General features: G+C 54.5%; 1 protein-coding gene across 1 annotated transcript; it reads right to left on the reverse strand.

Annotated features, from left to right (window-relative positions):
- Positions 1-4257: 4257 nt before the first annotated feature.
- Positions 4258-21419, reverse strand: ndufb11 (NADH:ubiquinone oxidoreductase subunit B11). Its single transcript, XM_067979580.1, has 3 exons — positions 21169-21419; positions 16921-17051; positions 4258-4500 (listed from the first exon to the last, which is right to left on the reverse strand). Exons 1-3 carry the CDS (start codon positions 21388-21390, stop codon positions 4377-4379), a joined length of 477 nt encoding a protein of 158 aa, XP_067835681.1. The 5' UTR covers positions 21391-21419; the 3' UTR covers positions 4258-4376.
- Between the last annotated feature and the right edge of the window lie 63 nt (positions 21420-21482).

Here is a 21482-nt window from a genome sequence, read left to right on the forward strand (position 1 = left end):
GGACTCTGAGTGTCGGTGTCTATCTGAGTCCCCATTCACCGGCCCACCTTCTGATCTGAATCACGGCATTCAGTGCACCCTCACAAAACCGAAACTGGTCGTTGGGGAGGTGGGGTAAATCCATGAACGAGTTTCCCCAGCGAAGGGCTGGTCCACACGGGACAGGGAGATTGCGGGATCGCTGGGTTTGCTGATCTGAGCCAGGGCAGGCGGGCGAGGGCTATAATGGGACTCAGTTAGGGCCGCTAATATTGCCCTCAGCGGCCCTTCCGTTACCTAGGGGTGGGTGGGTGGGGGGGGGGAGGGACGGGTGGAATTCGATCTGGGTTCCCGCTCCCCCTGCTGGACGACGAGAGCGAGGACGGGGTTGGCCGCGATGCCCCGTGCAGTCGAATAGCCCGGGTTTGCGTCGGGGGGGGGGCGGTGGGCGGTCAGCATCCTGCGTTCGCACGTGGGGGCGACGCAGGAGGGCAGTCAGCGTCCGTCGAACCCACACTCGGCCAGGGCGGGAGGAGGAGGAGGATCGAGGGGAGGGAGGGAACGTGGGGTGGGAGGGAGGGAGCGGTAATCTGTTCCCCAATGACGAGATTTTCTTTTGGAACATTCTCGCACACTGACACCTCACCTTCGGGAGCCTCTCAAGCAGACACCAAACCACGGTGTTAATTAATTATCAGCAATTAACAACCTCGACAGTCAGCGAGAGGCTGAGAGAGTTCACCGTCAGCTGAAAGATGTCTATCCCATCACCGCCCAGGCAAAGGGTTAACTGCGCCCCCACTTCCAACTGGATTGGGAGCCCATCTCGTTCTCCCTCTCCCTGGTTTCTTCCCTCGCTCTCTCTCTCTCTCTCTCTCTCCATCCTTCCCTCCAACTCTTCGCATGTCTATCTCTCGTCCAGTTTCCCTCTCTCTCGCAATCTGTCCTGTCCATCTCGGAGAGTAAATCTACGCCTCTCCTTCTGTCTGTGACTCTGAATCACCGTCTCTCCTTCTGTTTCACATTAGCCAGTTCACATTTTGCCTCTGAATTTGGAGGCTTCTCTCTTTCCCTCCCATTCACGGTCTCTCTCTCTGCCTCATATTCTTTCTCCATGTGTGTCTCTCCCTCTGAGTATGTGTATCTTTTACTCTGTGGGGGGGTGTGTGTGTCTCTCTCTGTCAGTGTGCATCTGTGTTTGTGTGTGTCTCTCTCTCTGTCAGTGTGCACCTGTGTCTGTGTGTGTGTGTGTGTCTCTCTCTGTCAGTGTGCACCTGTGTCTGTGTGTGTGTCTCTCTCTGTCAGTGTGCACCTGTGTCTGTGTGTGTGTCTCTCTCTCTGTCAGTGTGCACCTGTGTCTGTGTCTGTGTGTGTGTGTGTCTCTCTCTGTCAGTATGCACCTGTGTCTGTGTGTGTGTCTCTCTCTCTGTCAGTGTGCACCTGTGTCTGTGTTTGTGTGTGTGTGTCTCTCTGTCAGTGTGCACCTGTGTCTGTGTGTGTGTCTCTCTCTGTCAGTGTGCACCTGTGTCTGTGTGTGTGTCTCTCTCTGTCAGTATGCACCTGTGTCTGTGTGTGTGTCTCTCTGTCAGTGTGCACCTGTGTCTGTGTGTCTCTCTCTCTGTCAGTGTGCACCTGTGTTTGTGTGTGTGTGTCTCTCTCTCTGTCAGTGTGCACCTGTGTCTGTGTGTGTGTCTCTCTCTCTCTGTCAGTGTGCACCTGTGTCTGCCTCTCTCTCTGTCAGTGTGCACCTGTGTCTGTGTGTGTGTGTCTCTCTCTGTCAGTGTGCACCTGTGTCTGCCTCTCTCTCTGTCAGTGTGCACCTGTGTCTGTGTGTGTGTCTCTCTCTCTCTGTCAGTGTGCACCTGTGTCTGCCTCTCTCTCTGTCAGTGTGCACCTGTGTCTGCCTCTCTCTCTGTCAGTGTGCACCTGTGTGTGTGTGTCTCTCTCTCTCCCCTCTTATAATCTCCCTCATGCTACTTGCAAACCCGCTTCAACTGAACATAATCCCTTTCTGCAATCAGTCTTTCCAATTTAATCACACACAAACACAACCCCCCCCCACAGAGAACGAACAGAGGCCAAGAATAAATAAAGGACCATCTTACAGGCAAAAAAAGGGGGAACACGAGCTTTGAAGGGGAAGTGTTTTCTCTCCAACATCAACTCTCGAAGCAATTTAACAGCACACTGTCCGCACCGGCAAGTTTGCGGTGGGAAGCTCACACAATCTCGTCGCAGCTAAGTCTATCGTACGAAGCTCAGTTCTATCCTAGGGAAAAAACCCAACATACTAAATTTTTAATGATGTGCAATCAATATTTTGGATCTTTTTTCGGGGGAGTGGGGGAGAAAGAACAAGCATAGTTTTAACTAAAAGAAACACGTTTCATGACGCCAGTCTCTGCAAGATTTTAAAACGATTGTCGAGGATTTATTTTAAACCTGGGCTGCTTTAATTCAATTCATCAAATCTCTTGTCATTTGCCCCTCTCCCACCGCCGGCTCGGGATGTAAACAAAAAAAAAGAGGGTTTCTCCCCCACATACCTGATTTCAAAGTGAGATTATCCTCTCCCGATCTCCGGGGTAAGTCGGGGATCCAGAGTTTTCTCAAAGCTGCTAGTTTGCTGAACAGAGAGTGCACATAATGAGAGAGGGAGAGAGAGAGTGTGTCGGTGCTGGAGAGATGGAGTGAGAGAGGACGAGAGAGAGAGAGAGAGAGAGAAGCAAGGGGTGCTGGAGTTTCTAATCAAACACTTAAAAGGGAAATATGAATCCCAGCAAGAAAAAAAAAGTCAAATACCTTTGAGTAAAACCACACTGGTCACTGGTCCAGCAATCTGACGGACGATCCTGCTCTGCGTGGGGCCCACCACTTCAGATTTAAAAGGGAAATACCACACGGCGCCAACAGCTTAATGGTCTCGGTAGGTGAACGCGCTGCCCAGTGTGGTGCTGACCCATACAGACCAGGAGGGTCGTGGAGTCTATCGCCTGCCTTGGCCGAATTAGCTGATTTCAACCCGGATGGAGGTGGGAGGTTGCAGTTTGCAGTGCCCCTGGGATGGGAAGGGGGGAAATCAGCCTGGGTTCCTGCTCCTGATCACCGTCCACTGACTCCTGCTCGGATGTGCAAGCTTGGTGATGCCCCCACAGTTGAATAATCCAGCCACAACACACCGTGCGGACTCACGCACGAAGAACAGCCCCCTCGGGCAAGATACTGGAGGGTTCTCGGGTGGGACCTGTCCCTGGGAGTGTTTGACGGGACAGTGTAGAGGGAGCTTTACTCTGTATCTAATCCTGTACCTGCCCTGGGAGTGTTTGATGGGACAGTGCAGAGGGAGTTTTACTCTGTATCTAATCCTGTACCTGCCCTGGGAGTGTTTGATGAGACAGTGTAGAGGGAGCTTTACTCTGTATCTAACCCTGTACCTGCCCTGGGAGTGTGTGATGGGACAGTGTAGAGGGAGCTTTACTCTGTATCTAACCCTGTACCTGCCCTGGGAGTGTTTGATGAGACAGTGTAGAGGGAGCTTTACTCTGTATCTAACCCTGTACCTGCCCCGGGAGTGTTTGATGGGATTTAGTTGCTGATGTTTGTTTATTTCTGTCGCACTGATTGAGCAGAATTGGGGCAGCAAATAATTCCTGGGAAAATTACGATTGTCGTTTGTGAGAGCTGCACTGTTTATTCCCGACAGATGGATGATTTATCTGCTCAATGCTGCACCAATCTTCCTCTGTGTTTTTACACCATTATTTATATCTGGCATTCGGTGGTTCTGTTGCAGGAGAGACTCTGGATGTTTCCTGGAGTGTTCACACACCAGCTTTAAAAGGAGCCACAGTGTCTCACACAGAACGAACCCCTTGTTTCCCGTTGTTTACAGTCCTGCAATCGGGCCATCAGCTCGCGGGTCTTTCACTGTGACGCAGCCCCCTCTAACCTGCCCCCCACTCTGCAACCCCCCACTATAATCCACCCCGACCTCCCTCTGACCCGCTCGGCCCCCGCACTGTCCGGCCCCAACCTCCCTCTAACCTGCACCGACCCCAAGACCCCCCCCTCCAACCCCCCTCCACCATCTAACCCCCCCGCAAATGGCCCCCCCATAACCCTCCCCCTCCAACCCTCCCGCCCCACCATGTTGTTCATCTCCTGCGGTTTGTGGGATCTTGCTGTGCACCCCGACAGTCGCGTCTGCCGGCCTCGGCCCCGAGCGGACTCCGCGGCGCGAAATAAGCGCGACAAGACGGCACGCAGCGAAACGGTGAATTAATTTAACCCTTTATTGTCGTCCGGCACAAACTGCCGCTGTACATCAGAGGGGAAGGTTACTCCCCCGCGGTCCCTCGGTGTGGGGGGGCCCCCCGCCACTCCTCCTCCACCACCCCTCACTCTGACGGGGGCAGGACGATCTTGGCCGGGTCGAAGTAGTTCTCGCTGATTGCCGGCAATCCCTGGGCCTCCCGCTGCTTCAGCCTCCGCTCTGCCTCACGCCTCGCCCACTGCCGCATCCTGGAAAGGCAAAAACGGGGAATTCCTTAATCCCGGGTGCTGGCGGAGCAGGGGGGGGGGATTGGAGCAAGCGGGGGCCCGCACCCCACAAGGGCAGAGGGCCCGAACCCGAACGCCGCCGAGCTATTCAACCTTGGTGGGCGCCGCTCCCACCAACCAGCGGCAGGACATCAGATCTCACGGTGCAAGAGGAGAGAAGGGGCAAACACAGTTCGGAGACAGTGAATATTTGTGGTCTCATCAGCCGGGGCTCAGTGGGTCGTCTCACTTTCCCCTCGGAGTCAGAAGGCCGTGGGTTCGAGCCCCCACTCCAGAGACTCCAGCCCCGTAATCCAGGCTGACGCTCCCGGGGCGGTGCCCAGGGAGCGCCGCACCGGCGGAGGTGCCGTCTTTCAGGATGAGACGTTAAACCGCGGCCCCGTCTGCCCCTCTCAGGCCACGATTGGAAGAAGAGCAGGGGGGGCAGGGAGGGGGGAAAGAGTTCTCCCCGGTGTCCTGGGGCCCATATTTATCCCTCAACCAACATCACTAAAAAAAAACAAACGGATGATCTGCTCGTTATCACATTGCTGTGTGTGGGATCTTGCTGTGCGCCGTGTGTCCTGCGTTACAGCAGTGACCACACTTCAAAAAAAAAAGTACTTCGCTGGCTGAGGTGGTGAAAGGCGCTGCAGAAATGCAAGTCTTTCTATCGTAGAATCATGGAATGATACAACACTGGAGGAGGCCATTTGGCCCATCGTGCCTGTGCCTTGTGTGTGACTAGCTCCTGTATTCAGACTGCTTCAGGAGTCCCCTCATCCAGTACACCCTCCACTAGTTTCTGTCGTGCTCCAACCCCACCGTTTTGGGGCCAGGCCACGATTTTAAAAGTAAGAGTGCGAGGGAGGGAGTGAGCAAGAAGTGCGTGAGCAAGGACGCGAACGAGGGGGCGAGCGCGCGCGCGAGAGAGAGATCACGAATGCGCGCGCAGGGACCGGAGCGGGCTCGGCCGCGATGCCCCCCGTGGTCGAACAGCCCCGAGCACCCGGCGTCTGGGCTCACTCGCGTGACGGCCAACCCTTTCAGGCGAGGTGCCAGAGGGCGCCCGTAGAACCCGTAGCCCAGGGAGAGGGAGAGGGAGAGGGATAACGCCACATCTTGAATAAATGCAAGTGGGGGACTCGTGGGCAGGGAGGGAGGAGTGAGAGCAGCGGGAGGATTATTTCCTCCCCCCCAGGCTGCGACAGACCAGAGTCCACTCGGTCTTCAGGTGGGTCCCCCCAGGCCTCGCTGGGGGAGAAGTAACAGATCCTTAGCTGCACTGACGCAAGCTCAGTAAAGCAGGTTACAAAAATATCGCCTCCCAATCTATTTCGGGAGTGGCATAAATTAGCAACAGGCTCGCCACAGAAATAAAATAAAACTCGGCCCAACTCCCTCTGAATTTTTCATCAGCTCCAGGCTCCGCACGTAGGATTAGATTAAAAATAAAAATTAATATTCACACCAAGCAGTCTGAAACCGCAACGGCGAATAAATCATATTTAACAACAGCACTAAATGCCGAATTAACCTCCTCCAGCCCCTACGACCCTCCCAGATCTCTGCGCTCCTCCAATTCTGGCCTCTTGCGCATCCCCCGATTCCCATCGCTCCACCATTGGCGGCCGTGCCTTCAGCTGCCTCGGCCCTAAGCTCTGGAATTCCCTCCCTAAACCTCTCCGCCTCTCTCCCCTCCTTTAAGCTCCTTAAAACCTGCCTCTTTGACCGAGCTTTTGGTCACCTGTCCTAATATCTCCTTATGTGGCTCAGTATCAAATTTTTGTCTGATTTACGCTCCTGTGAAGCGCCTTGGGACGTTTTTACTCCGTTAAAGGAGCTGGAGAAACGGGAGTTGTTGTCAACTCTTTTGTCAAAACTTTGCCTCAGGACCCAGAGGGTCCGGGACAGAGGACCCCCGGATGTGGATGCAGGATCATCACCGCCCCCAGCCTGGCAGAGCGAGTTACAATCAGGGAAATGAGACAAATATAAAATAATAGATCCGCAGCTCCCCGGCCCTGCTGGTGCCAGGCAATTCGATCGGGAGGATGTCTCTGCCCTCACATCCCCTCGAAGGCTGCCGGCTCTGAGAAATTGGCAAGCTATTCCGCCGCGGAGAGCATCGCAGCCGAACCCTCGCCCGGCCTGCGTGTTGGGGCTCAGTCCCACACGGGGCGAGATCCCAGCACGGGCCGGGGGGAGCGAGTGCCTGCTTGGAAAAGCAGGGCCCAAACGAAGGAGCAATCAGCGAAGAGAGATGCAGCCGGCCTACATTTTAACCCTGCTCTGATTTTCGAAAGGACGGATCAGCAGATCAAATCCTTCACGTGCAGCGAGTGGACCCAGGAGCAGCTCCACAGGTTGGTAACCTCATTCTGCTCAGTGCTCAGGCTAGATTGTGAGAGGCTCGTCCTACATATGACATTCTGTGCCAATGTGGAGCACAGGACCCACTATTAAAGAGCCCACTGGTACACATCAATACTTTGCTCTCCTTACCAGTCATCTATTTAAAAAAATACGTGTTCCGGGGACATTGCCCACCCTCTGTAAACTCCAGCTCATCCAATAAAAAAAACTCTGCTGCCCCCGTATCCTGACCCGCACCGAGTCCCGTTCACCCATCACCCCCCTGTGCTCGCTGACCGACATCGGCTCCCGGTCCCCCCGGTGCCTCCATTTTAAAACTCACCATCCTCGTGTTCCAATCCCTCCACGGCCCTCGCCCCCCGCCTCCCTATCTCTGTAACCTCCTCCAGCCCCTACGACCCTCCCAGGTCTCTGCGCTCCTCCAATTCTGGCCTCTTGTCCATCCCCCCCGATTTCCATCGCTCCGCCATTGGCGGCCGTGCCTTCAGCTGCCTCGGCCCCAAGCTCTGGAATTCCCTCCCGAAACCTCTCCTCCTTTTAAGATGCTCCTTAAAACCTCCCTCTTTGACCAAGCTAATATCTCCTTATTTTGTCTGATAATCGCTCCTGTGAAGTGCCTTGGGACATTTTATTACGTTAAAGGCTCTGTACAAACACAAGTTGTTATTGCAAGACGAAAACGGCCGCGGTCCATCTTGTTCTCCTCCCACCCTGCTAGTCCCACGATACAATGATAATGGATTTCTTAACTGATCACACTAATCAATCTCTATGCATGACTCTACAACAGTTCCAGACATGAGGTGAGGAGAACCCCCAGTGGTGGAGAGCTCTGGGAACATTAGGTCCACAGTCTCCTGTTCCTCCCCGAGCCTGTCACACTCACCACGTCACGTCCAAATTACTCATATACTGTAACCCAAAATATTATTTCCGAGGCCCCGTCTGCCCCTCTCAGGTGGATGTAAAAGATCCCACGGCCACTACTGGAAGAAGAGCAGGGGGGAGTTCTCCCCGGTGTCCTGGGGCCAATATTTATCCCTCAACCAACATCACTAAAAAACAGATGATCTGGTCATTTATCACATTGCTGTTTGTGGGATCTTGCTGTGCGCAAATTGGCTGCTGCGTTTCCCACATTACAACAGTGACCACACTTCAAAAAGTACTTCACTGGATGAAAAGCGTTTTGGGACATCCTGAGGGAGCTTTACTCTGTATCTAACCCTGTACCTGCCCTGGGAGTGTTTGATGGGACAGTGTTGAGGGAGCTTTACTCTGTATCTAACCCTGTACCTGCCCTGGGAGTGTTTGATGGGACAGTGTAGAGGGAGCTTTACTCTGTATCTAACCCTGTACCTGCCCCTGGGAGTGTTTGATGGGACAGTGTTGAGGGAGCTTTACTCTGTATCTAACCCTGTACCTGCCCTGGGAGTGTTTGATGGGACAGTGTAGAGGGAGCTTTACTCTGTATCTAACCCTGTACCTGCCCCTGGGAGTGTTTGATGGGACAGTGTAGAGGGAGCTTTACTCTGTATCTAACCCTGTACCTGCCCCTGGGAGTGTTTGATGGGACAGTGTTGAGGGAGCTTTACTCTGTATCTAACCCTGTACCTGCCCTGGGAGTGTTTGATGGGACAGTGTAGAGGGAGCTTTACTCTGTATCTAACCCTGTACCTGCCCTGGGAGTGTTTGATGGGACAGTGTAGAGGGAGCTTTACTCTGTATCTAACCCTGTACCTGCCCTGGGAGTGTTTGATGGGACAGTGTAGAGGGAGCTTTACTCTGTATCTAACCCTGTACCTGCCCTGGGAGTGTTTGATGGGACAGTGTAGAGGGAGCTTTACTCTGTATCTAACCCTGTACCTGCCCTGGGAGAGTTTGATGGGACAGTGCAGAGAATCACAGAACGGTTACAATCACGGAAGGAGGCCATTTGGCCCATCGAGTCCGTGCCGGCTCTATGCAAGAGCAATCCAGCTAGTCCCACTCCCCCGCCCTATCCCCGTAGCCCAGCAAAATTTTTTCCTTTCAAGTACTTATCCAGTTCCCTTTTGAAGGCCATGATTGAATCTGCCTCCACCACCCCCTCGGGCAGTGCATTCCAGATCATAAACCACTCGCTGCGTAAAAAAGTTTTTCCTCATCGCACCCGTGCTGTACTTGAAAAGAGGGCCGGTTTTGAGCTGCCCTCCAACCCAGTGTTAACACACCTCCCCGCACTGAGATCAGGCAATGTCCCGCCCTGTTTAGCTCAGTAACACACCGAGCAATGCGTTCCTCAGCTGAAGCAGCAAGTTCCACTGGCTAATTACCATCTTTTGACGGGCAGACTTTCTGCAGTCATGACGAGGTAATTTTATCCGGACCCTTTAGGCACCCCTCTCCAACGAAATTAGAGACATAATAATTCACTCGAGAAATGTAATTTCTGCTTCCAATTTCACTTATTGGGTACAGTGGGCTACAGGGAGACGTTGCAGAGCACTTCATCACTCCGAAATCCACAGATTATTTGCAGGCTGTAACGTGATCAGGCGCCGAGCAACCCCTAAGTGCCCTGCAGACGAGTACACAGCAGTGTGTGCGCTCTCTCTCTCTCTCTCTCTCTCCCCCTTCTTCCCGGCATCTAGATACATGATCACAAGCCAAGAACTCGGGAGAGAGGAGAGAGAGAGAGAGTTTCTTGCAGTACTTGCTGCGGCGAGCCATGTAAACAATTGCTCGCCTCAACTGCTTCATCTCCACCCCTCCGTGCCTCCCTCGCATTTCACAGAATCGTACGGCACAGAAGGGGGGGCCATTCGGCCCGTCGTGCCTGTGCCGGCTCTTTGAGAGCGCTGTCCCTTTGGTCCCACTCCCCCCCCCCCCCCCCCCCGCTCTTTCCCCAGAAGTTATCCAATTCCCTTTTGAAAAAAATAAGATACCATTGAAACTGCTTCTGCCTCCCTTTCAGGCATCGCATTCCAGATCGGGACCACTCACTGGGGTAGGGGTTCCACGGGCGTCGGCCGCACTCCCGCCTGTACAGCAGGCGGGCGAGCACGTGCAGCGCTCGTGGGATATTCAACCACGGGGGGCTTCGCAGCCTCGATGATCCTCTCCCCATCCAACACACGAACTTTGCAACGACCCCTGATAATCCAGGTAGGAACCCCAGCAAACTGTTGCCTCACTAACTGCTCTCCCACCTCTCTCCTGGGAGTGTTTGATGGGACAGTGTAGAGGGAGCTTTACTCTGTATCTAACCCTGTACCTGCCCCGGGAGTGTTTGATGGGACAGTGTAGAGGGAGCTTTACTCTGTATCTAACCCTGTACCTGCCCTGGGAGTGTTTGATGGGACAGTGTAGAGGGAGCTTTACTCTGTATCTAACCCTGTACCTGCCCTGGGAGTGTTTGATGGGACAGTGTAGAGGGAGCTTTACTCTGTATCTAACCCTGTACCTGCCCTGGGAGTGTTTGATGGGACAGTGTAGAGGGAGCTTTACTCTGTATCTAACCCTGTACCTGCCCTGGGAGTGTTTGATGGGACAGTGTAGAGGGAGCTTTACTCTGTATCTAACCCGTGTTGAAATGGAAAAATCTTACAAGCCCAACATGACCCATCCATCAATTTTATGAGAACAAAAATATTGACCCAAAAATAAATTTAAAAAATCTTTCAGCGTACAAAGCCAGGATTTAACACCAAGGTCAAAAGTACTGCAGCAGTATAATGTTACATAACATGCGTGCTGATAGCTAAGTGGGTATTTGCCCTGCCCGGTGTGGGACTGAGCCACACAGACCAGGAGGGTCCCCTGTTCCATCCCCGCTCTGTGCTGTTTGCCGATCTTAGCCGGGGCAGGGGGCTACAAACGGCCTCCGTGCCCTTAGGTCAGGGTCACTGTCCAGGGGCCCCTGCCGGCAAGGGCGTGTCGGGTGAGGAGAGGATCGGGATCGACGCCTCCCACAGTCGAATATCCCACCGACACTCGCTGTCTGGTCACTGGCATCGAGGTACCGTTGGTCGGCCGGGACCCGTGCCCCAGCGAGAGGAAACGTTAAAAAAAAGTTATACGATTGAGGCAGGTCAGCGGTTCTGCACTGAATCATTTTTTTTTATTGCTGTACAATATAAAAAAAATTGTTTATTGATCTACGAGGACTCCAGTAGTCAGCAAAGCCCCAAGGCATGAAATCCGACAGTATTTCTTGGGCTGGTGTGCAAGTTGCAGAGGATGCTGCCATCCATCCATCGACTGCACAGGGGCTGCTGAGGTGCGTTTACAGAGACGCCACTGAGCTGAGCAATCTTGCACTCACCGCCCGCGCGCAGGCACGCACACAGCCCGCGCGCAGGCACGCACACAGCCCGCGCGCAGGCACGCACACAGCCCGCGCGCAGGCACGCACACAGCCCGCGCGCAGGCACGCACACAGCCCGCGCGCAGGCACGCACACAGCCCGCGCGCAGGCACGCACACAGCCCGCGCGCAGGCACGCACACAGCCCGCGCGCAGGCAGCTTTTCACCACCTCAGGATGTCCCAAAGAGCTTTACAGCCAATGAAGTCCTTTTGAAGTGTGGTCAGTGTTGTAATACGAACAATGGCGGGCAGGAGAAGACCCTCTCTCCATCCAGCCTGTCCCACACAATCGTGACATCGCATGTGTCACAATATATAAACTCTCCACTCCACACCGGGAAATGTGGCAGCCAATTTGTGCACAGCAAGATCCCACAAACAGCAATGTGATAATGACCTGATCATCTGGTTTTTTTTTTTAAGCGAGGGATAAATATTGGCCCCAGGACCCCGGGGAGAACTCCCCCCTGCTCGTCTTCCAATAGTGGCCGTGGGATCTTTTACATCCACCCGAGAGGGGCAGACGGAGCCTCGGTTTAACGTCTCAGCGGAAAGGACGTACCCTCCGACAGTGCGGCGCTCCCTCGGTACTGACCCTCCGACAGTGCGGCGCTCCCTCGGCACCGACCCTCCGACAGCGCGGCGCTCTCTCGGCACCGACCCTCCGACAGCGCGGCGCTCCCTCGGCACCGACCCTCCGACAGCGCGGCGCTCCCTCGGCACCGACCCTCCGACAGCGCGGCGCTCCCTCGGCACCGACCCTCCGACAGCGCGGCGCTCCCTCGGCACCGACCCTCCGACAGCGCGGCGCTCCCTCGGCACCGACCCTCCGACAGCGCGGCGCTCCCTCGGCACCGACCCTCCGACAGCGCGGCGCTCCCTCGGCACCGACCCTCCGACAGCGCGGCGCTCCCTCGGCACCGACCCTCCGACAGCGCGGCGCTCCCTCGGCACCGACCCTCCGACAGCGCGGCGCTCCCTCGGCACTGACCCTCGCCACGAGCAATGCCAAAGGAGGCCGGGTCAGTACGTGAACTATTTTCAGCACAGTGCAACTTCAGTTAAGGTCGGTCACATGCTTTGCTGTCAATGCCTGTAGATGAACAGACAGATCTGGGGCCCTATATAGGCCACTGAGTACACCGTGTCCACTTCACCGTCAACGACAGAGAGGAGAGAGGAAAAATCAATCCCCCAAATTGTGTAAAGATTTTTGGAAAGTTTCAGAAGGGGGGAGGGGTGCTTGATTAGTGATACACGTCGAGACACAAGGCACCAGTGTGTTTCGAACTGCTCTCTCCTTGATGCTATTGACATTTTAAACAGGTTTGGGGTGATTTAGTGGTCATTAAAATATATTTAGCATCTCGTAGCAATACCCCGAGTGAAATCGCATTTAACTGGCACACTTTAAATGATTCATTTTCTCCGACTATTCCACCGCCACTGACAGACCTGGACCCACCAGTACTGTACCCCAGCGTTATACAGTGACAGACCCGGACCCACCAGTACTGTACCCCAGTGTTATACAGTGACAGACCCGGACCCACCAGTACTGTACCCCAGTGTTATACAGTGACAGACCCGGACCCACCAGTACTGTACCCCAGTGTTATACAGTGACAGACCTGGACCCACCAGTACTGTACCCCAGTGTTATACAGTGACAGACCCGGACCCACCAGTACTGTACCCCAGCGTTATACAGTGACAGACCTGGACCCACCAGTACTGTACCCCAGTGTTATACACTGACAGACCTGGACCCACCAGTACTGTACCCCAGTGTTATACAGTGACAGACCTGGACCCACCAGTACTGTACCCCAGTGTTATACACTGACAGACCTGGACCCACCAGTACTGTACCCCAGTGTTGTACAGTGACAGACCTGGACCCCCCAGTACTGTACCCCAGTGTTATACACTGACAGACCTGGACCCACCAGTACTGTACCCCAGTGTTGTACAGTGACAGACCTGGACCCACCAGTACTGTACCCCAGTGTTGTACAGTGACAGACCTGGACCCACCAGTACTGTACCCCAGTGTTATACAGTGACAGACCCGGACCCACCAGTACTGTACCCCAGTGTTATACAGTGACTGACCTGGACCCACCAGTACTGTACCCCAGGGTTATACAGTGACAGACCTGGACCCCCCAGTACTGTACCCCAGTGTTATACAGTGACAGACCTGGACCCACCAGTACTGTACCCCAGTGTTATACACTGACAGACCTGGACCCACCAGTACAGTACCCCAGTGTTATACACTGACAGACCTGGACCCACCAGTACAGTACCCCAGTGTTATACAGAGACAGACCCGGACCCACCAGTACTGTACCCCAGTGTTATACAGTGACAGACCTGGACCCCCCAGTACTGTACCCCAGTGTTATACACTGACAGACCTGGACCCACCAGTACTGTACCCCAGTGTTATACACTGACAGACCTGGGCCCACCAGTACAGTACCCCAGTGTTATACACTGACAGACCTGGACCCACCAGTACAGTACCCCAGTGTTATACAGTGACAGACCTGGACCCCCCAGTACTGTACCCCAGTGTTATACAGTGACAGACCCGGACCCACCAGTACAGTACCCCAGTGTTATACACTGACAGACCTGGGCCCACCAGTACAGTACCCCAGTGTTATACAGTGACAGACCTGTATCCACCAGTACTGTACCCCAGTGTTATACAGTGACAGACCTGGACCCACCAGTACAGTACCCCAGTGTTATACAGTGACGGACCCAGACCCCCCAATATCTCAGTGACAATAATGAAGTTCTTTATTCCTGTCCAGAGACTGGTTCAGACAGTGAGGCAGAGCAAGGAATGAACAGAAGGACAGACATTCTCAGTGTGCGACACATTAACAGAACATGCGCACGGGGAAATAACGGGGGCGAGTGGGATTGATTAAATTGTCACCTCTCCTGAAGGCACTGGACGGTGATCAGGAGCAGGAACCCGGGGGGGGGGGGGCGGGGGCTAGTATTTTAACCCCCTCTCCCTAACCCCAGGACTCGCTACTGCCCGAGCTGACTCAGATCAGCTAACCCAGAGATTAGGGGGCGGGGGTTTTCGAGCCTAGGACCGCCCTATTCCGTGTGACTCAGTACCACACCAGGGCAGTACAGGCACCCACCGAGCAGTCAGAAGCACAGAGTGGTCTCTTTCCTTGAAAGGTTAAAAAAGAGAGTGAGTAATTACTCTGCATTTGATGCAATCGACTCCTGCCTTTCTGGAGCTTGAGACACAGTAGCTGGGAGCTGTTCCTTTGCACAGCACCCACCAGGGACCCTGAGCCTCAGAACATGCAATTGATGGAGAAAGAGATTAGCTGTTGGAGGCTCCAGACGCACAGCCTAACGTTTGAAGTTCTGGCTCCTCACCCCCAGGACACGAGATGTCTGGATTGTGGGGCCTTAAAACAAACCCAGGCCGCTGGTGTGCTGCGAGGATATTCGACCGCGAGAGTCACGCAGGAACGGCGATATCCTCCCCCCCCCCCCACTTCCAGTGCGGCGCGGTCGACTTCGAGCCCCTGCTCCTCGCTTCCCGCCACGCAGCCCCCACCCCTGTGCCTCAGTGGGTATATGCGGCGCTCAGTCCGGTACTGAGCCCCACATCGGAAGGGTCCCAGGCCCCGATCTGTGATGAGGTCGGGGAGGCAGCCGAAGTTCCCGATCCAGTGACTTGAGCTGAAAAACGCGCGTGGGGACGGGATCGGCCTCAGCCGCGCCGCCGCCCACAGTCGAATAGCCCTCCAAAACTAGGCTCACAAATAAAGAACGGAACCCCAGGGGAGAGGAACCACAGAGCCGCTGGCACCCGTAGACCCTGTACCGCAGCTGGAGTCAGCACCCTTGGGAGAGGAGAGGGAAGGTAGGGGGGTTGGGAGGAAAGTAAGGGTGTACAAGTCTAATTTTACACAGTGCTATACAAATTCTGTATAGTGAACTTGTATTGAACTGTGGTGCGCACAGTTCCGATAGGAACAGAGGAACAGGAGGAGGCCGTTTAGCCCCTCCAGCCTGTTCCGCCATTAAATGAGATCATGGCTGATCTGCGTCCATATACCGGCCTTAACCAAAGGTATTAAGGTATATGGGGTTAACAAAAATGGTCTCCATATACCTTGGTTAGACCACACTTGGAGCACTGTGCACAGTTCTGGTCTCCATATACCTTGGTTAGACCACACTTGGAGCACTGTGCACAGTTCTGGTCTCCATATACCTTGGTTAGACCACACTTGGAGCACTGTGTACAGTTCCGGTCTCCATATACCTTGGTTAGACCACACTTGGAGCACTGTGCACAGTTCTGGTCTCCATATACCTTGGTTAGACCACACTTGGAGCACTGTGCACAGTTCTGGTCTCCATATACCTTGGTTAGACCACACTTGGAGCACTGTGCACAGTTCTGGTCTCCATATACCTTGGTTAGACCACACTTGGAGCACTGTGCACAGTTCTGGTCTCCATATTATAAAAAGGATATAGAGGCACTGGAGAAGGTGCAAAAAAAGATTTCCAAGGATGGTACCAGAACTGAGAGGTTATAACTATCAGGAAAGACTGAACAGGCTGGGACTCTTTACTCTAGAAAACAGAAGACTGAGGGGTGACCTGATCGAGGTCTTTAAAATTATGAAAGGGTTTGATAGGGTCGACATAGAGAAGATGTTTCCACTTGTGGGGGAGACCAGAACTCGGGGCCATAAATATAAGACAGTCAGTAATAAATCCAATCGGGAATTCAGGAGAAACTTCTTTACCCAGAGAGCGGTGAGAATGTGGAACTCGCTCCCACAGGGAGTGGTTGAGGGGAATAACAGAGATGGATTTAAGGGGAAGCTGGATAAACACATGAGGGAGAAAGGAATAGAAGGATATGGTGATAGGGTGAGATGGAGTGGAGTAAGGTGAGAGGAGGCTCGAGTGGAGAATAAATGCCGGCGCAGGACTGTTGGGCCGAATGGCCTGTTTCTGTGCTGTAAAATCTATGCAGCGTACCACGTTTCAATCTGGGAGATAACTGGGGCGCTCTGAGAAACCCATTTATCAGGAGACGGTTTCAATTCTCCGAAAAACTGCTCAGGATGACAACCCCACAGTCTCTCGCGTAGCCTCAGCTGTCAATCTCACAGGTTGGAAGACACCTGATGGTCTGACAAGGGAGTGCTTTATTCGGGAGAAATGATTGACTGTGCAGCTATTTAAAGCAGCCCAGCTGTCAAATCGGACACGTTTTGACTGTAGGCATTTTAAAGCACGCACGCACACATGTGCCCATTTCATTGAAGGGCAGCTCAATTCCAGAGACCGTGTGCTGCTGCCTGTCGATCGGGATCGTCAGCGTGGCTCAGCTGGTAGCACTCCCACCTCCGAGTCCCAAGCTCGTGGGTTCGAGTCCCATAATCTAGGCCGACGCTCCCGGGGACGCAATTGTTCCGCTGGGTAATTAACCCACGAAGGACTCTCTCAATGTACGGAGGGACAATTATCGCGCTGGCCGGCTTTTCGGAGGGGCGGGGGACACACACAAAACAAGGTCTGGAACACAGGGCCCCCGCCCGCCCCCCCCGCCGCGAGAGGTGTTTCGAATTACGCCGCCGCCGCCTTAAAAAAAAAAGTCACCTACCCGCGGTCTGGCAGGTAGCGAACAAAAACCGATCCCATCATGATCGTCACTGAGATCCCAAAGAAGAAGGCCAGCCTCATGTTCCAGACATCGACCACAGGGTCTGCGTTGAAGCCGTGGGAGTCGGGGTTCTGGAGGAGATGGACGGAAAGGGTTATTGAGCAAGGTGAGCGGGTGTAAGTCAGCGTTACACTCGTTAAACCGAGGGCCCCGTCTGTCCTCTCCGGTGGACGCAAAAGATCCCACGGCCATTATTTCGAAGAAGAGCAGGGGGGGAGTTCTCCCCGGTGTCCTGGGGTCAAGATTTATCCCTCAACCAACATCACTTGAAAAAAAAACAGATGATCTGCTCATTTATCACATTGCTGTTTGTGGGATCTTGCTGTGCGCAAATTGGCTGCCGCGTTTCCCGCATTACAGCAGTGACCGCACTACAAGAGTGCCTCATTGGCTGGGAAGGGCTTTGGGACGTCCGGAGGTGGTGAGAGGAGCTGGAGAAATGGGAGTCTGTCGTTCTTACCTCGTCTCACACTCACAGCCGACAGTCTACCTCTGGACTGCCTGTACCTCTCGTAACCTCACAACAAACTGCACTCCCCCCCCACCCCCCCCCCCCCGCCCTGGATCTCTCTCTCTGCCCCAGTCCCCACGTGACACGCCAGTGGACCAGGAAGTGGGCAGAGCCCAACTCAACTCAACTCCAGAAACACTTTTTTTTATTCTTTCCCCGTTTCGGAACCAATTCCCAGCTCTCGGGATTTAACCAACGGCTGATCTGGATCTGCCAGGTGAACAAAAGTAGGTCGAAGCATTCTCTTGCTCCCCCTGCGTCTCCGTCCGTCCCCCGCCCCGTCCCCCTCCGTCTCCGTCCATCTCCCTCCCCCCTGCGACTCCCTCCCCCCTGCGTCTCCCTATCCCTCCCCGTCTCCCTATCCCTCCCCGTCTCCCTATCCCTCCCCGTCTCCCTATCCCTCCCCGTCTCCCTATCCCTCCCCGTCTCCCTATCCCTCCCCGTCTCCCTATCCCTCCCCGTCTCCCTATCCCTCCCCGTCTCCCTATCCCTCCCCGTCTCCCTATCCCTCCCCGTCTCCCTATCCCTCCCCGTCTCCCTATCCCTCCCCGTCTCCCTATCCCTCCCCGTCTCCCTCTGGGGGAAGGGACAGCCCACAGTCAGCTCTCAGTAACGTCCCTGTAACTGCCGGCATTCAGCGAGTTAAGACGCCTTTACCGGGCAATAACTGGCTGCCAGTTGCAGGGGTCCACAGGGACCAATTTAGCGAGAGGCAGATCAAGCTGTGAGAGAGAGAGCCGAGCTCCCCTGATGGTACTCAGCTCCGTCACTGCCTGTGAGTTGGTCCCTGACCTTCAGTGCGGAGAGAGCTGGACACGTCAATTCGAAACAAGAACCCTTTCAAGCTCATCGAAGCGAACTCTCATTAAAAGGCACTGACACACTTCCCGGCTATTTATAAATGTTTTTTGTTTTATTCATCCTCAGGATGTGGGCGTCGCTGGCAAGGCCAGCGTTTACCGCCCGCCCCTCGTTGCCCCTCGAGAAGCTGGTGGCGAGGGAGTTTGACCCAGCGACGATGAAGGAACGGCCGATATATTTCCAAGTCGGGATGGTGTGTGACTCGGAGGGGGAACATGCAGGTGGTGTTGTTCCCATGCACCTGCTGCCCTTGTCCTTCTAGGTTGTGGGTTCAGTCATTTCTCCATAGTGTGCTGTCACGAATTCTCTCCCCATCTCTCCTGAAGGGAACAGGCTCCATGGGCAATTGAGGCAAACTGACCCGCACTCTTGACCGGAACCTACGATTCGCGGAGGGGATATAGTGTCGGATTTATAAATAGGCTGTGTTTGTAGGCATAGAACCATAGAAAAGATACAGCACAGAAGGGGGCCATTCGGCCCATCGTGTCCGCGCCAGCTCGAAGAATAACCAGGTGCCCTGTTCTAATCCCACCTTCCAGCACCCGGTCCGTAGCCCTGCAGCTTACAGCACTTTAGGTGCAGGTCCAGGTACTTTTTTTTTAAAAAGTGTATTCTGTGGCGAGTGACTCACCTCCTGACTCTCCAAAGCCTCTCCGACCACTTACAAGGCACAGGTCAGGAGTGCGATGGAATACTCTCCACTTGCCTGGACGGGGGCAGCTCCAACGACACCGGAGAAGCTCGACACACCACCCAGGGCAAAGCAGCCCGCAGCCCTTAAACATCCACTGCCTCCACCATCGGCGCACCGTGGCTCCAGCTACAGAATGCACTGCAGGCAACTCACCGAGGCTTCACTGGGATCCCACGACACTGTTTGAACGAATGAGGCTGTGGTGCCTACCGTAGTTCAATAGGTCTGAGGAGGGGTGGGGGGCGTGAGGCTGTCGAATTCCGTGACGAGGAGGATGGTGAGCCAATCAGCAAGGATTGTAGGGGGAGTGGAACGGTGACAGAACGAGGAGCGTATAGGGAACAGGAGGCCATTCAGCCCCTCGAGCCTCTTCCGTCAATTCAATTAGATCATGGTCGATCTGTACCTTAACTCCATTTACCCACCGTGGTTCCGTAACCCTTAATACCCTCACCCAACAAAAATCTCTCGATCTCAAGTCTTGAAAACTCCAACTAACCCCCAGCATCTGTAACCTTTTGGGGGGGGGGGCGGGGGGGAAAGAAAACAGAGTTCCAGATTTCCACTCTCCTTTGTGTGAAGAAACGCTTCCTGATTTCACTCCTGAACGGCCTCGCTGTAATTTTTAAAATTGCGACCCTTGTTCTGGGCCTCACACATTTGCCAGAGGGGGGCGGGGGGTCAGTGCACGGTGGACGAGCAGCAAAGTCCATCGAGCAATCTGTCGCATCACGACCGTGCCTTCGAAGGCGCCGTCTTTCGGATGAGACTTTAAACCGAGGCCCTCTCTGGTGGGCAGAAAAGATCCCTTGGCGCTATTTTGAACAGGAGCGAGGCGGGTTCTCCCCCGGTGTCCTGGGGCCAATATTTATCCTTCAACCAACTCACTAAAAAAAACAGATTATCTGGCGATTATCGCATTGCTGTTTGTGGGATCTTGCTGTGCGGAAATTGGCTGCCACGGTTCCTACATTATAACCGCGGCCACACTTCTTTGGCTGTGAGGCACTCCGGAACATCCTGAGGCAGTGAAAGGCGCTACAGAAATGCAAGTTCTAGCTTTCAGCACCATCTAATGTTGGAAAACAGGTCCGACAGCCTCGGGAGGGCCGATCACCGAAGGTTGGAAGCGCTGCCACAGAATCGTCTCAAATCCAATAAGGACAATACTAGAAATACGGCAGCTGTCTGGTGTAACTGTGCCGAATTCGAGAGGAGTGGATTAGCGCATTAATGTTTGGGGAGGGGGACCTCAGGTCAGCTCCACCGGGACCTGAAGGTCTCCTCTAAGGGCCATTGCCACCTTCCTCCTCCCTCCTCTCCTGGAGGCCCCGACTCTCTCGCTGGGGTACGGGGTTACCGCAGGCAACGGCCGCCCTCCGGTAAGGGGATACACTTTGGGTGTGCGAGCCCAGACGGTCAACAGCAGCAGGCCCACTCCCAAGCCCCACTTCTCGACAAGATAGATTATCGACTGTGGAGGGCATCACCACTCAGCCTAACCGCAGATATTTAACACCGTGGGGCATCGCCAGAAGCTCAATCACGATCAGATAATCAACTATGGAGGGAGTCACCTAATTCAAGACATTGGACATCGTGGGGCATCACCGATCACGGTCAGATACTCAACTGTGGGAGGGCATCGCCGAATTCCAGATATGCGACACCATGGGGCATCACCAATCATGATCAGATACTCAAATGTGGGAGGGCATCAACTAACTGCAGATATTCAACACCATGGGGCATCACCAATCACATTCAGATGATCAACTGTGGGAGGGCATCAACTAACTGCAGATATTCGACACCGTGGGGCATCGCCAATCACATTCAGATGATCAACTGTGGGAGGGCATCAACTAACTGCAGATATTCGACACCGTGGGGCATCACCAATCACATTCAGATGATCAACTGCGGAGGGCATCGCCTAATTCCAGATATTCAACTCCGTGGGGCATCACCAATCACGATCAGATGATCAACTGCGGAGGCATCGCCGCAAGCCTAGCGGTATGATGTATTTTCACCTGAAATGTATTTAATCCTCCCCACCCCACCCAGCAAAATGTTTCGAGGCCCAGCTGCCCATCCTCGGCCTCCCACTCCTCACCTTGTCGTACAGGTTGACCTCCGAGTTCTGACTGTCGCCGTGGCCGATCCCGAGCTCCTGCGCGTCCGCCGTGGCCGTGGCCGTGGCCGAGTCGGTGCGGCTGGAGCCGCTGACGGGCCTGCAGGCCGAGGCCGAGGCCGAGGCCGGGAGCCGGGGCCCGCGGTAGCAGCGCCTCAGGGCGCAGAGCGGCCGCCTCAGGAGGACACAGGCCAGCGCCGCCATCTTTCGACGCACGACCCGCCAAACGACTTTAAGACCCGCCCCCGTCCCTGACTGACAGCACCGCCGACCAAACAGCGCCCCGCCCGGCCTCC

Source organism: Heptranchias perlo, unplaced genomic scaffold, assembly GCF_035084215.1.
Source record: "Heptranchias perlo isolate sHepPer1 unplaced genomic scaffold, sHepPer1.hap1 HAP1_SCAFFOLD_482, whole genome shotgun sequence".
Classification (NCBI taxonomy): domain Eukaryota; kingdom Metazoa; phylum Chordata; class Chondrichthyes; order Hexanchiformes; family Hexanchidae; genus Heptranchias; species Heptranchias perlo.